This window comes from Cetorhinus maximus, chromosome 10, assembly GCF_964194155.1.
Source record: "Cetorhinus maximus chromosome 10, sCetMax3.hap1.1, whole genome shotgun sequence".
In the NCBI taxonomy this organism is placed as follows: Eukaryota; Metazoa; Chordata; class Chondrichthyes; order Lamniformes; family Cetorhinidae; genus Cetorhinus; species Cetorhinus maximus.
This window is the reverse complement of record NC_135888.1, coordinates 23591397-23603845: the sequence shown is the minus strand read 5'-3', so window position 1 is coordinate 23603845 and position 12449 is coordinate 23591397. Positions and strand designations below refer to the sequence as shown.

Genomic DNA, 12449 nt, shown 5'->3' with positions numbered 1-12449 from the left:
ATCCTTCAGTCATTATCATCGCTGAATCCCCCACTATCAATATCCTGGGGGTTACCATGGACCAGAAACTGAACTGGACTAGTATATAAATACTGTGGCTACAAAAGCAGGTCCGAGGCTAGGAATCCTGCAGCGAGTAACTCACCTCCTGACTCCCCAAAGCCTGTCCACCATCTACAAGGCTCAAGTCAGGAGTGTGATGGAACACTCCCCACTTGCCTGGATGAGTGCAGCTCCAACAACACTCAAGAAGCTTGACACCATCCAGGACAAAGCAGTCCACTTAATTGACACCTCATCCTCAAACATTCACTCCCTCCACCACTGGCGCACAGTAGCAGCAGTGTGTATCATCTACAAGATGCACTGCAGGAACTCAGCAAGGCTCCTTTGACAGCGCCTTCCAAATCCACAACCACTACCATCACTATCTAGGTCAAGGGCAGCATACACATGTGAACACCACCACCTGGAAGTTCCCCTCCAATCTACTCTCCATCCTGATTTGGAAATATATCGTCGTTCCTTCTCTGTCGCTGGTTCAAAATCCTGGAACTCCCGAGCAGCACTGTGAGTGTACCTACAACACATGGACTGCAGCGGTTCAAGAAGGCAGCTCACCACCACCTTCTCAAGGGCAATTAGGGATGGGCAATAAACGCTGACCACATCCCGTGAATAAATAAAAAAAAAATAGATCTTTGGAGGCTAAAAGAATCAAAGAATTTGGGGATGGGAAATGGAGTTGATTTAGAAGTTCAGCCATGATCTCACTGAATGGTGAAGGCGGCTCAAGGGCATATGGCCTACTCCTGGTCCTAATTCTTATGTTCTTAAGTCTGATTGCAGCATCCCTACACACCCCACACCATAAGCTGTGATCAACTAACTCAGTTCACACCTGGGATCTAAGCCAGAACCCTGCCTCGTTTGATGGTTCAGTTTCTGACTGATTAACAGTGAGTCATTGGAGAGGTGAATTATGAGAATAACAGTAACCATGTTACTGTTTCTGTCTCCTTTTTGGTGCTGTTTCTTTTCCTACATGATTTAAGCTTTAAAAAAAATTCTGCTTTTTTCATGAATTTTTTAAAGACATATCAACAATGAAAAGGAAAAGTTACATTTTAAATTTAAGTTTGAGACACTACATTAATAATTTGACTGAAAATTCATGAATAATGCATTTGTAATTGTTTTAAAATTGCAGATTATCCTCTGAATATCTTAATTTTCCTATATCTGGCTTTTATAGAGTTAAACTAAGATTTACACCCATCGATAATGGCTCATAGTGCAAAATAGAGGAGCAACACCTTTATGATCAAAATTTTATTTTTCTTTTATCAATATTAAATTAAACAAACTGTAATGATCCTGGCGTTTACATGTCACAATGAACAATGTACTTTATGAAAGAAATGGTACTAAATGTTAAAGATCATCTCTTTTCCAACAAGCTTGCAATGTGTTATCACCAGTCAGTGTGATCAGGAGCAAATAGATCAACTTGATGGCCAACCAACTACAAAGCACCCTGCTGGCTCTGCAACTTTTCATTAAAAAAAACCTCTCAAAAATCACAGACCTGAAACATTAACAGTTTCTCTCTTCACAGATGCTACCAGACCTGCTAGTATTTCCCACCACTTTCTGTTTTTAACACGTTACAGTAAGTTTCAAATCTGAGTCCAACTGGTACCTCAAACAGAGCCAATGCGTTATTAAACGTACATTCTCAAATTTTGCAAAATTAATTTTTATTTTCTCCACACAAAAATAAAGTTAAAAGTTTGTTATAAACATCCCTCCCTGCCCAGTAGAAAAGTTAAAGCTGGAATAATCAATTAAATAAAGGCTTTATTACATGTATGATTTTTTAAAAATGTAGCACCACAAAAGAGTTCCAGTTGCAGCTCCTTTTCCTGCCTCTTCAAATGATCCCTCGCCATTGGCCATCACCTGCTGACTGTTCACAGCAACTTGCCAAGGCAGCACCTCCCAAACCTGCGGCCTCCACCAATTCGAGGGACAAGGGCAGCAGGCGCACAGGAACATGGTCATTTCCAAGTCACACATCATCCTAACTTGGAAATATATCACTGGACTCCAGCACCATCTTGTCAAGTGACAACTAGCAGTGACACCCACATCCCAAGAATGAATTTAAAAAAGGATCTGAACCATCTGATCTCTGGAAGCTACAGCAAGATAGCCTGAAGTAACTTTCTCTACCAATAAGAAAATATATCTTAAAACATTCATAATAGTCCACTCTCAGTAATTCAACACTGCCTTCTCTGCACTTAAAAGTTATAAATTATTCAATAATAATGCAGATTAGGTAATGTAACTAATGTAGCAATGGAGATATTTGGTGCTTAAAAACATTCAAATGATCAAATAATTTGAATAAATTGACTTGTGAGTTAGGAATAAACTTTACTATTTCAAGCATTTCATTAAGCAGCAATGTTTATCTTCCCTCCAGGAAAATTCTGAACTTGGTCTCTACCTGATGTACTGTTATTTACTGCCAGCAGTTATGGCCTTTAGATTATTGGTTCTTTTTAGAATATTACTGACAAAGAGCAGGCCGGAAGCCCGCTCAATGCTTTCAATCGGCACTAGGAAGCGTTCGAGGGGGGTATTCTCCAGCACTGGCTGATTGGGCATCACGTACGACCGCAGTTCAATTTCTCCACTGTGCTTCTCCAGTATCACCACTTTAAAGACGTGCGTCGGGACTGCAACGTTATTCTTCCCGATGACCTGATATTTCACGTAAAGCTTCCCGTCTGGCTCCGCCCTATTTAAAAAAAATACAAAGCCATTTTAAAAAATAACTTTCATTTCTATAGCACCTTTCATGTCCTCAGGACATCCACTTTATAAGAATATAAGGAGCAGGAGTAGACCATTCGGCCTGTCGAGCCTGCTCCACCATTCAGTACGATCATGATTAATCTTCAGCTTCAACTCCGCTTTCCCATCCGCTCCCCATTTCCTATGATTCCCTAAGAGACCAAAAATCTATCTACTTCAGCCTTAAATGCATTAAATGATTTAGCATTCACAACCCTCTGGGGTACAGAATTCCAAAGATTCACAACCCTTTGAGCGAAGAAATTTATCCTCATCTCAGTCCTAAAAGATTGGCCCCTTATCCTCAGACTGTGCCCCCATGTTCTACATTCCCCAATTAGGGCAAGCAACCTCTCAGTGTCTACCCTGTCAAGCCCCTTTAGAATCTTGTATGTTTCAATAAGATCATGTCTCATTCTTTTAAACTCGAGAGAGTGTATAAGGCCCAACTTACTCAGCCTCTCATCATAGTGTTACAATCCCAGACCCCCAATTTTGTTACGGTCCTGGGCAAGATTTCCAAATTTGGTTATGATCCTGTTAGGGTCCAATAACGTTTTGTTGTTAAAGTAGACAAAATCTGAAATCTCAGTTCTTACTAAGAGAATAAAGCCACAAGATTCCACGGTTTTAAACAAACAGAAGAAACTTTACTATACAAAAGTCAGCAAAGCAAGCAGTAAATGCTATCTAAATTATACTCTAACATTCAGAATGAACATGAGGTAAACATGAATTAACAGGCAAACTGTGGTCACACACACCACAAACTGCACATTAAATGACTGACACAACCAAGACAGGTTCCCCCCACTAATTTCTCACCAAAACATCCAGATGTCAGTCATCACTGTGAGTCTCAAAAGTTCTTTAAAGACTCTGTCTGCCTCACAGCAAATTTTAGCTCCTCTCCTTCAAAGAGGTAGTCTGCTCCCCAGCTGACAACAGCTCCACTCCACCTGAGTGCCACAAATACAATTCTCACCCAAAAGGCATACTATTCCAGATCCCTCTTTGATCTGCTTTCAAGTTCAACCTTCTTGGTCTTCTTTTCCAGCTGACCTCACACCGAGATTGCGTCACCCGTGTTGGCCTGGCTACACTTTCTAGCGTCTAAACACAATCCCAACTTCTCAGCCACGGAGCTGCGAACATTGCTTCTGGACTTCCCCGAGCCCCAATCACCCCAGCTCCACCAAGCAAATACTGCTCCCCAGTTTCCTGAGACTCAATTCTTAGAATGGCTTCCAGGGCTTCTCTTGCGGCCCCACCCCCTCAGCAGCATGGAGCTAATAGCAGCACTTCAGCTACGTGGAGTTGACTCTGCTCTTCGTCTGCTCCTAATTAACTGACAAATAACTGCTGTTCAATGACCCCTGGTATCTCCCAACAGGGTTCTGCCCCGTTCCTATGCAGGATCTAATGCATCAACCCTGTACCCTAAATATTACAATCTCCAGTCAACTGAGGATCACTCCCACAGGTGCTAACTTACAAAAGCAGATAGACATTAAAAAACATTGATTTCATCATAAAGGGCAACTCTCTTATCCCAAGGATCAACCTAGTGAACCTTCGCTGTACCACCTCTAATGCATGTATATTCTTTCCTAAATATGGAGACCAAACTGCACAAAGTATTCCAGGTGTGGTCTCACCAAAGCCCTGTACAATTGTGGCAAGACTTCCTTATTCTTGTACTCCAATCCCCGTGCAATAAAGGCCAACATGCTATTTGCCTTTCTAATTGCTTGCTATACCTGTATGCTAACTTTGTATTCCTTGTACGAGTACCAGCAAGTCTCTCTGAACATTTAGAAGTTTCACACCTTTTTTAAAAACATTCTGCTTTTCTGTTCTTACGACCACAGTGAATAACCTCACAGTCACTGTTTGAGGTCCAGTCACTGCTGTTTTGAATGAAAACACCACAGTTAATTTGAACACAGCACGGTCCCACAAACAGCAATTAAATAAATGACCAATTCATTTGTCTTTCATATTGGTTGAGGAACAATAATTGGCCAGGAGTCCAGGGAGAATTCCACCTGCTCTTCTTCAAAATAGTGCCAAAGGATCTTTTATATTCAGCAAGCTGAATGAGGCCTCAGTTTAACACCTCATCTGAAAGTTGCCACTTCCGACAGTGCAGCACTCCCTCAATACCGTGCTGATATATCAGTGTAGATTGTGTGCTCACATCCTGCAGTGAGAGACAAACCTACAACCTTCTACCTCTGAGGTGAGAGTGCTACCAACAGAGCCAGGCTGTCACTCAACTGCTGGATAATAAATAAACACTTGGCTTGCACTCCACTGAGGATAAAAGATTGAGGGCTCAATCTGATCAAAATGTTAGAAGCTGATAAGGTAACTAGAGAGAACGATTTCCTTTGGTGCAAATAAGGGGGATAACCTTAAAGCTGGAGCTAGACCATTTAGAAGGGAAATCAGGAAGCGCTTCTTCATACAAAGAGTAATGGAAATCTGGAACTCTCAGCCCTAAAAGCTGTTGATGCTGAGAGTCAATGAGATTTTGAAGTTTGAGCAATAAGAGTTTTGTTGGCTAATGGTATCAAGGGATATGAAGCTAAGATGGGTAAATGGGGTTAGGATACAGATCAGCCATGATCTACTTGATTGGTGAAGCAGACTGGAGGGGCTGAATGGCCTACTCCTATAGCTAAATAAGTTTTACAGTGTTTCACAGCTGCGTTCACCAACTTTATTAACTGTTCAAATGAATTTGTGGGAACTGATATAAAAATAGAAAAAGCTGGAAATACTCAGCAGGTCAGGCTGTGTCTGTGCAGAGAGAAACAGAGTTAACGTTTCTGGTCAATGACCTTTCATCAGAGCTGGGAGCTGCTTCTTAGTGACAATAAACAAATCCTTTTTTACTGTGGCTGTTGAGTGTTGTGCATTGCTGCTCTTTATCCAGAAATTGCAAGTACTGCAACTCTAATTAAGCTCAAAAGCAACAGTCCAACAGGAGGTTACCTTCCAAGCATTTTCAAAAAGCAAAATTCCTAGAGTTTTAAATGGCGAGGTGGGTGATGATGTGCAATTGATGGCTGACCTGGGAACTCCACCAAGTCTGCAGGGAGTCACCTCCAGATCTGCTCTCACTTCCTCCTAGGCCTCTCCATTGGCTCAGGGGTGGGGAGGAGGTGCTGGTAGCTGCTGAATTTAGGAGGTCAGTAGCACGGGGTAAGGTGATGTTATTTGCAGTCCCGTTCTGGGAAGTCTGTATTCATGTCTCACTCATTATCTTTCTTCCTTTCCCCTCTCCTTCTGGAGGTGTTGATTCACCTCTTTATGTTATGATTGCAAGCTGGCCATTATGAACACACGGATCTCAACATGGGCATCACAGTCGAGTCCATTACTGCCCTCAGCCATTCTACATATACAAGTGTTTTGCAGCAAGGGCCTGGCTCACTTTTTTTTCCAAAAAGAAACTTTCCCCTGGCAATATGTTGCTTTGCCTGTGATCCGCTAACACAGGGTAGACCAGGAAATGACACTGGAACTTTCCTGGTCTGTGCAGGACAGAGAAATACCTTAATCTCTAAGCCATATGAAGTTTTTTTTTTAAAATTGTCCAAATTACACTGGGTTTTAATAATGGATCCTCTTCTATCCTACGTAATCTGATGGAAAGGCTGGGTCATACCGTGGCAGATAGAGGGGTCCAGTGCAGACATACACATTCTTGTTGTACTTGGTCAGGCTCCGGCAATACTTCTCCAGGTTGTTCCAGGTGTTTTGATTTAAATTAGGATTCTAAAGGGGAGAAGTGAAGATAAAACAGAGCAAGTACAAACTAGTCCTAAAACAAACAAGATTTATGTACATACATTGGTTTATAGTATGGATGTTATTCCTTCATAACATGAAGCCAATGAATCCTTAAAGAATCATAGATAACTTACGGCACAGGAGGCCATTCAGGCCATCATGTTCGTGTTGGTCAATGAAGAACCACCCAGCTTAATCCCAGCTTCCCATACTCGGTCTTTAGCCCTGCAGGTCACCGTTCTTCAAGTGACAGAGAATCCACTGATAAGATCAGGAAAGTGGAGCTGAGACCACAATCAGATCAGCTATGATCTTGTCAAATGGTAGGCAGGCTTGAAGGGCCAAATGGCCTACTCCTGCTCCTAAATCCTGTGTACGTTCCTTAGCAGAGGGGGTCAAAAACCAGGGGGCACATACTTAAAGTAATTGTAGAAGGATTAGAGGGGAGATGAGGAAACATTTTTTCACCCAGAGGGTGTTAGGGATCTGAAACTCACAGCCTGAAAGGGTGGTATTGGCATTTTAAGAAATACTTGCACATTTACTTGAAGAACCATGAGAGGGTATTGCAGGTCCTACAGAAAGTAAATAGGTTGTCCCTATTTGTTGTATCTAGACCCCTCATAATTTTTTTTTTTACATCAATGCCTTCATTGGATCACCCCTCAGCCTCCTCTGTTCCAAGGAAAACAACTGAAGCCTGTCCAATCCTTTGATAAAAGCAAAATACTACGGATGATGGAAATCTGAATTAAAAACTGAAAATGCTGGAAAAACTCAGCAGGCCTGACAGCATCTGTAGAGAGAGAAAGAGAGTCAATGTTGAGTTTGTATGACTTTTCTTCAGAGCCTATCCAATCCTTCCTCAATCTTATGTAAATGCATGATTGCAGTGTGCGACTAACTTAAGACACTATGTGTGGTGAGTGTATCAATGCTTGGGAGGAACAGGTGACTTTGGGCCTCTGGTTCCCAAAACTCTTCATCACCGACGGGTTTTCTCATCTCATGTTTGGATCTGTTGTAGTCTCCTTGATCGCTCTGATTGGTCAATAGCTCCATCATCATTATATCACGTGACTACCAGGTTGGTAGAAGGAAAACTAACGACTCTTGGTCATTATTCATTTAACAATTTCCATGTTCCACTGTAAAAGTAACAACTTTTTTGCTTCCCTTGTGAAAGGCCACATTGTTCACTGCATTTCCCCATCATTGTTTGAAGATAATTAAACCAATAAATCTTGCCAAAATAAAGATGGACACAGGGCGAATTGTTTCAAGAATGTTGCACAGCTCAGGGTTTTAATAATCTTGTTGAATCATGTACTCTGCAAGCACAGTTTATATCATCACAACTGCCCACCCATGTAGCACACTGCTGATGGTGACTAAAACAGGAAGTGCATGAGTTTTGTCAGAACTTGAAAGGAAAAATCTGAAGAACAAGTGGGGTGGATAAAAAGATATTTTCTACTGTCCCTTTCATGACCTCAAAATGTTTCGAAGCACTTTACAATCAATGACGTACTTACAAAGTGAAGTCACTGTTGTGATGTAGAACTTCCCTTTTGTTCCTCCTGACCGCCTCCCATTTTCAACAGCATAAAATCCATCACATTTCTACCTCTCTCCAGTTCTGAAGAAAAGTCATATTGGACCTATTAACTCTGTTTCTCTCTCCACAGATGCTGCCAAACCTGCACTTTCTGTTTTTATTTCAGAACTGCCCTGCCCTTCTTTAAACAGTGGCCGCGGGATCTTTTATGCCTAGAGGGCAGAAGGGGCCTCGGCTTAATGTCTCATTGGAAAAACAGTACCTCTAACAGTGCAGCACTCCCTTGGTACTGCACCAGGAGATTTTTTACCCTGGAGTGGGACATGAACTTAAAACTTTCTGACTCAGAGGGGCTACTGAGCCAGGGCTGACACTAGGGATGCCAACTGTAATTAAATGTATTCCTGGAGGTTTCATCACATGACTTTCCCCCACACTCCATCCATTAGTCGGCTAACACATCCATTCTTGTAATGCATTGCCTTCCTACACCAATTTGAAAGCAAAGAGACTCATTACCCAATTGGATGATGCTTGACAGTCAGCCAAACAGCAACTTTTTCCCATTTTTAATATTTTTATATTTGGTAAAGAGAAATGTTCAAAGAAAATGACAAAGAATACAATCTTTTATAATATCCTGATGATTTCACAGAATTTTAATGGCACAGGAGGCCATTTGGCCCATCGTGTCTGCACTAGCTCTCTGAATGAGCATTATGACCTAGTGCCATTGTCCTGCCTTTTCCCCGTACCCCTGCACATTGTTTCTGTTTAAATAAGCATCTAATGCCCTCTTGAATGCCTCGATTGAACCTGCCTCCACCACACTTCCAGGCAATACATTCCGGACCAGAACCACTTGTGTGAAAAAGTTTTTTCTCACGTCACACTTGCTTCTTGTGCAAATCACTTTAAATCTATGCCCTCTCATTCTTGATCCTTTTACGAGCGGAAACAGCTTCTCCCCATCTACTCTGTCCAGCCCCCTCATAATTTTGAACATCTCTATCAAATCTCCTCTTAGCCTTCTTCCCTCCAAAGAGAACAGTCTCTCCAGGGTAAGAGATTGGCCTGGAGTCTCCAGGAACTGAAGATCAATCCTTCCAAACCCATGACCTCTACCACCCAGAAGGACAAGGACAGCAGACACATGGAAACACCACCACTTGCAAGTTCCCCTCCAAGCCACTCACCATCCTGACTTGGAACTACATCAGCCGTTCCTTCACTGTTGCTGGAACTCCCTCCCTAATGGCACCATGGGTGTACCTACAACACATGGACTGCAGCGGTTCAAGAAGGCAGCTCACCATCACCTTCTCAAGGGCAATTAGGGATGGGTAATAACTTCTGGCCTAACCAGCAACGCCCACATCCCACGAAAGAGTAAAAAAAATCCTGGAGCGTTGGCTGATATATGAATTAGGAGCAGGAGTGGGCCACTCAGCCCCTTGAGCCTGCTCCGCCATTCAATAAGATCACGGCTGATCTGATTGTAACCTCAATGGGGAAGCGATGGCGTAGTGGTATTGTCGCTGGACTAGTAATCCAGAGACCCAGGGTAATGCGGGTACAAATAGGCCAAGGCAGACGGAGGAATTTGAATTGAATAAAAATGTGGAATTAAAAGTCTAATGTTGACCATTGTTATAAAAACCCATCTGGTTCACTAATGCCCTTTAGGGAATGAAATCTGCCATTGTTACCTGGCCTGGCCTACATGTGATTCCAGACCCACAGCAATGTGGTTGACTCTTAAAATGCCCTCTGAACAAGGACAGTTAGGGGTGGGCAATAAATGCTGGCCTAAGCCAGTGGATACCAACATCCCATGAATGAAAAAAAGCTCCACATTCCTGTTTTAATTGTTTTAAAGAGGCTGAATGACCGTGTTCTGAGCTCTCAACCCTCCTCTCCTCCCCCCCTTTTACCTGGGGCACCACATTGCTGAGGTAGAAGGTGTCGTCCATGCATTTCTGGCTGTGCCTGTGGTTAGCGGCCGCGGCCAGGTGGCCCCGGTCGAAGCCGCTGCCTTTGAAGTCGCTGTTGCGGGCTCGGTGATACTCGTGAACCGAATCATCCTCCCTGAACTCACAGCGGCCCCGGTCGGAGCCGGACTGGCCGAGCCGGGCGGCGTCCAGCTGCTCCAGCACCCACAAGGCGTTCCTGGTCCGCGGGTCGTAGGCCAGCACGTAGGAGCCGCGGCTCTTGATCTGGGACACGGCCGGGAAGCCGAACCTCATCACCTCGGCCGGGGCCGGAGCCGGAGCCGGCGGGGAGGGCACCAGCGGGCCACCGCCGCTCGCATCGGCGGCCACAGCCGGGATGGGGATGACCGGGAAGCGGCTCAGGGGCTGGGGGGTTTCCTCCCGGGGGATCCTGAACCCGAGCCCCAGGCCAGCTCCAGCGGCCAGGGAGACGCCGGCCAGCAGCCAGCGGGAGCCCAGCAGCCGCCGCATCTTAAAAAGCTGAGCCGGGGAAACGTCACCGTCTGTATCTCCGCGAATGGAAACTTGTTACTTTGGCGCTACAAATGTAACCAAATGGACAGCTGGCGCGGGAAAGTGACGCCTTAACCTCTGCTTAAAAGGGCAATGCCTCCTCTCCACCCCCCCCCGCCCCCACAAGTCAGATTCTTGGCAGCATCAGAACCTCAGAATTGTTACACCGCAGGAGGCGGCCATTCGGCCCATCGTGTCTGCACCGTCTCTCCCAGCTGCACGGGCCTTTCGGCCAAGAATGCATATCATGAGACAGCAGCTGCCACATCCTAAACATTTCAGACAAGCGCTGACCTTTATATTCTGCTATTAACACCAACTCTGGATCAATGCTTTGTTCCTTTTACTACTACCATTTGTTGTACAGTAGATCTCACATAGAGATTCTGAGTCTTGTATGGTTGAACATTAAGTGTTTATCCATAACACATAACCTTGTACATATATATAGGGTATAGCCCAAACTCTGAGCTAACTCCATGCTTGCTTCTACACAGGTCTCTGTCTAGTCCACAACTGACTCTAGTCTCAAGTCATGTGTCTCTTTATATCACACTGTGGGCAGTACTGTTTCCCAGTCCCACATTAACCCTTGCTATGCCAGATACCCATATACTACACCATTCCCATTCTCTTTGCCTTTTGGTCCATGACATCTTTGCAATTTAATCTCCCCCGCCTTCTAACCTATCCCTGACTGTCCCCCTATCTCAACACATAAAACCCATTTCTGCCTCACTTCAGTTCTGAAAAGAGTCATTTTGGACTTGAAATATTAACTCTGTTCCTCTTTCCACAGATGCTGCCAGCATTTATTGCCCATCCCTAATTGCCCTTGTCAACCACATTGCTGTGGATCTGGAGTCAGATGTAGGCCAGCCAGACCAGGTAAGGAGAGCAGATTTCCTTCCCTAAAGGGCATTAGTGAACCAGATGGATTTTTATGACATTTGACAATGATCTTCAGACAGTGTGTAATCAGACTTTTAGTTCCAGATCTTTATTGGATTCAAATGTAGTGGGATTTGAACCCAGGTCCCCAGAGCATTACACTGGGTTTCCGAAATATCAGTCTAATGACAATACCACTATGCCACCGCCTCCCCTAAAGGGTAAAGTACACAAAATAAAGGCGTGATAAAAACAGAAAATGCTGGAAATCCTCAGAGGAAGTACTTAAATCTCAAGGGGAGACAATGGCATAGTGGTGATGCTGCTGACTAGTAATCTAGAGGCCCAGGCTAATACCCATGGTTCAAATCTCACCATGGTAGCTGGAGGAATTTAAATTCAATTAATACATTTTGAATCGAAAGCTAGTCTTAGTAATGGAGACCATGGAACTATCATCAGGTGTTGTAAAGACCCATATGATTCAGGAAAACCCTTTGGAGAAGGAAATCTGCCATCCTTACCTGACCTGGCCTACATATGATCTACAGCAATGTGGTTGACTCTTAACTGCCCTCTGAAATGGCTGAACCAGCTACCACCAGCGACGTCCACATCCCATGAAAGAATAGAAAAAAAACTTAGCTGGTCAGGCAACATCTATGGGGAGAGGAACAGAGTTGATTTGTTTCTATTCATTCATGGGATATGAGCATTGCTGACCATTATTTATTGCCCATCCCTAATTGCCCTACAGAAGGTGGTGGTGAGTTGCTTTGAACCACTGCAGTCCATGTGGTGTAGGTACACCCACGGTGCCGTTAGGGAGG

The 12449-nt window shown here is 43.9% G+C and overlaps 1 protein-coding gene across 1 annotated transcript; it reads right to left on the bottom strand.

The window, feature by feature from the left end:
• Nucleotides 1-1317: 1317 nt before the first annotated feature.
• Nucleotides 1318-10725, bottom strand: endog (endonuclease G). The gene is made up of 3 exons (XM_078550176.1): nt 10159-10725; nt 6542-6651; nt 1318-2809 (listed from the first exon to the last, which is right to left on the bottom strand). The coding sequence occupies exons 1-3, from the start codon at nt 10684-10686 to the stop codon at nt 2527-2529; spliced, it is 921 nt and encodes a 306-aa protein (XP_078406302.1). The 5' UTR covers nt 10687-10725; the 3' UTR covers nt 1318-2526.
• Nucleotides 10726-12449: the final 1724 nt, after the last annotated feature.

Coding starts and splice junctions, on each gene's coding strand:
- endog (XM_078550176.1), bottom strand. CDS start 10,686: ATGCGGCGGCTGCTGGGCTCCCGCTGGCTGCTGGCCGGCGTCTCCCTG. Junction 6,652..10,158: donor TCAGCAATGTGGTGCCCCAG/GTAAAAGGGGGG, acceptor TCTCCCCTTTAG/AATCCTAATTTAAATCAAAA. Junction 2,810..6,541: donor GGACCCCTCTATCTGCCACG/GTATGACCCAGC, acceptor TTTTTTAAATAG/GGCGGAGCCAGACGGGAAGC.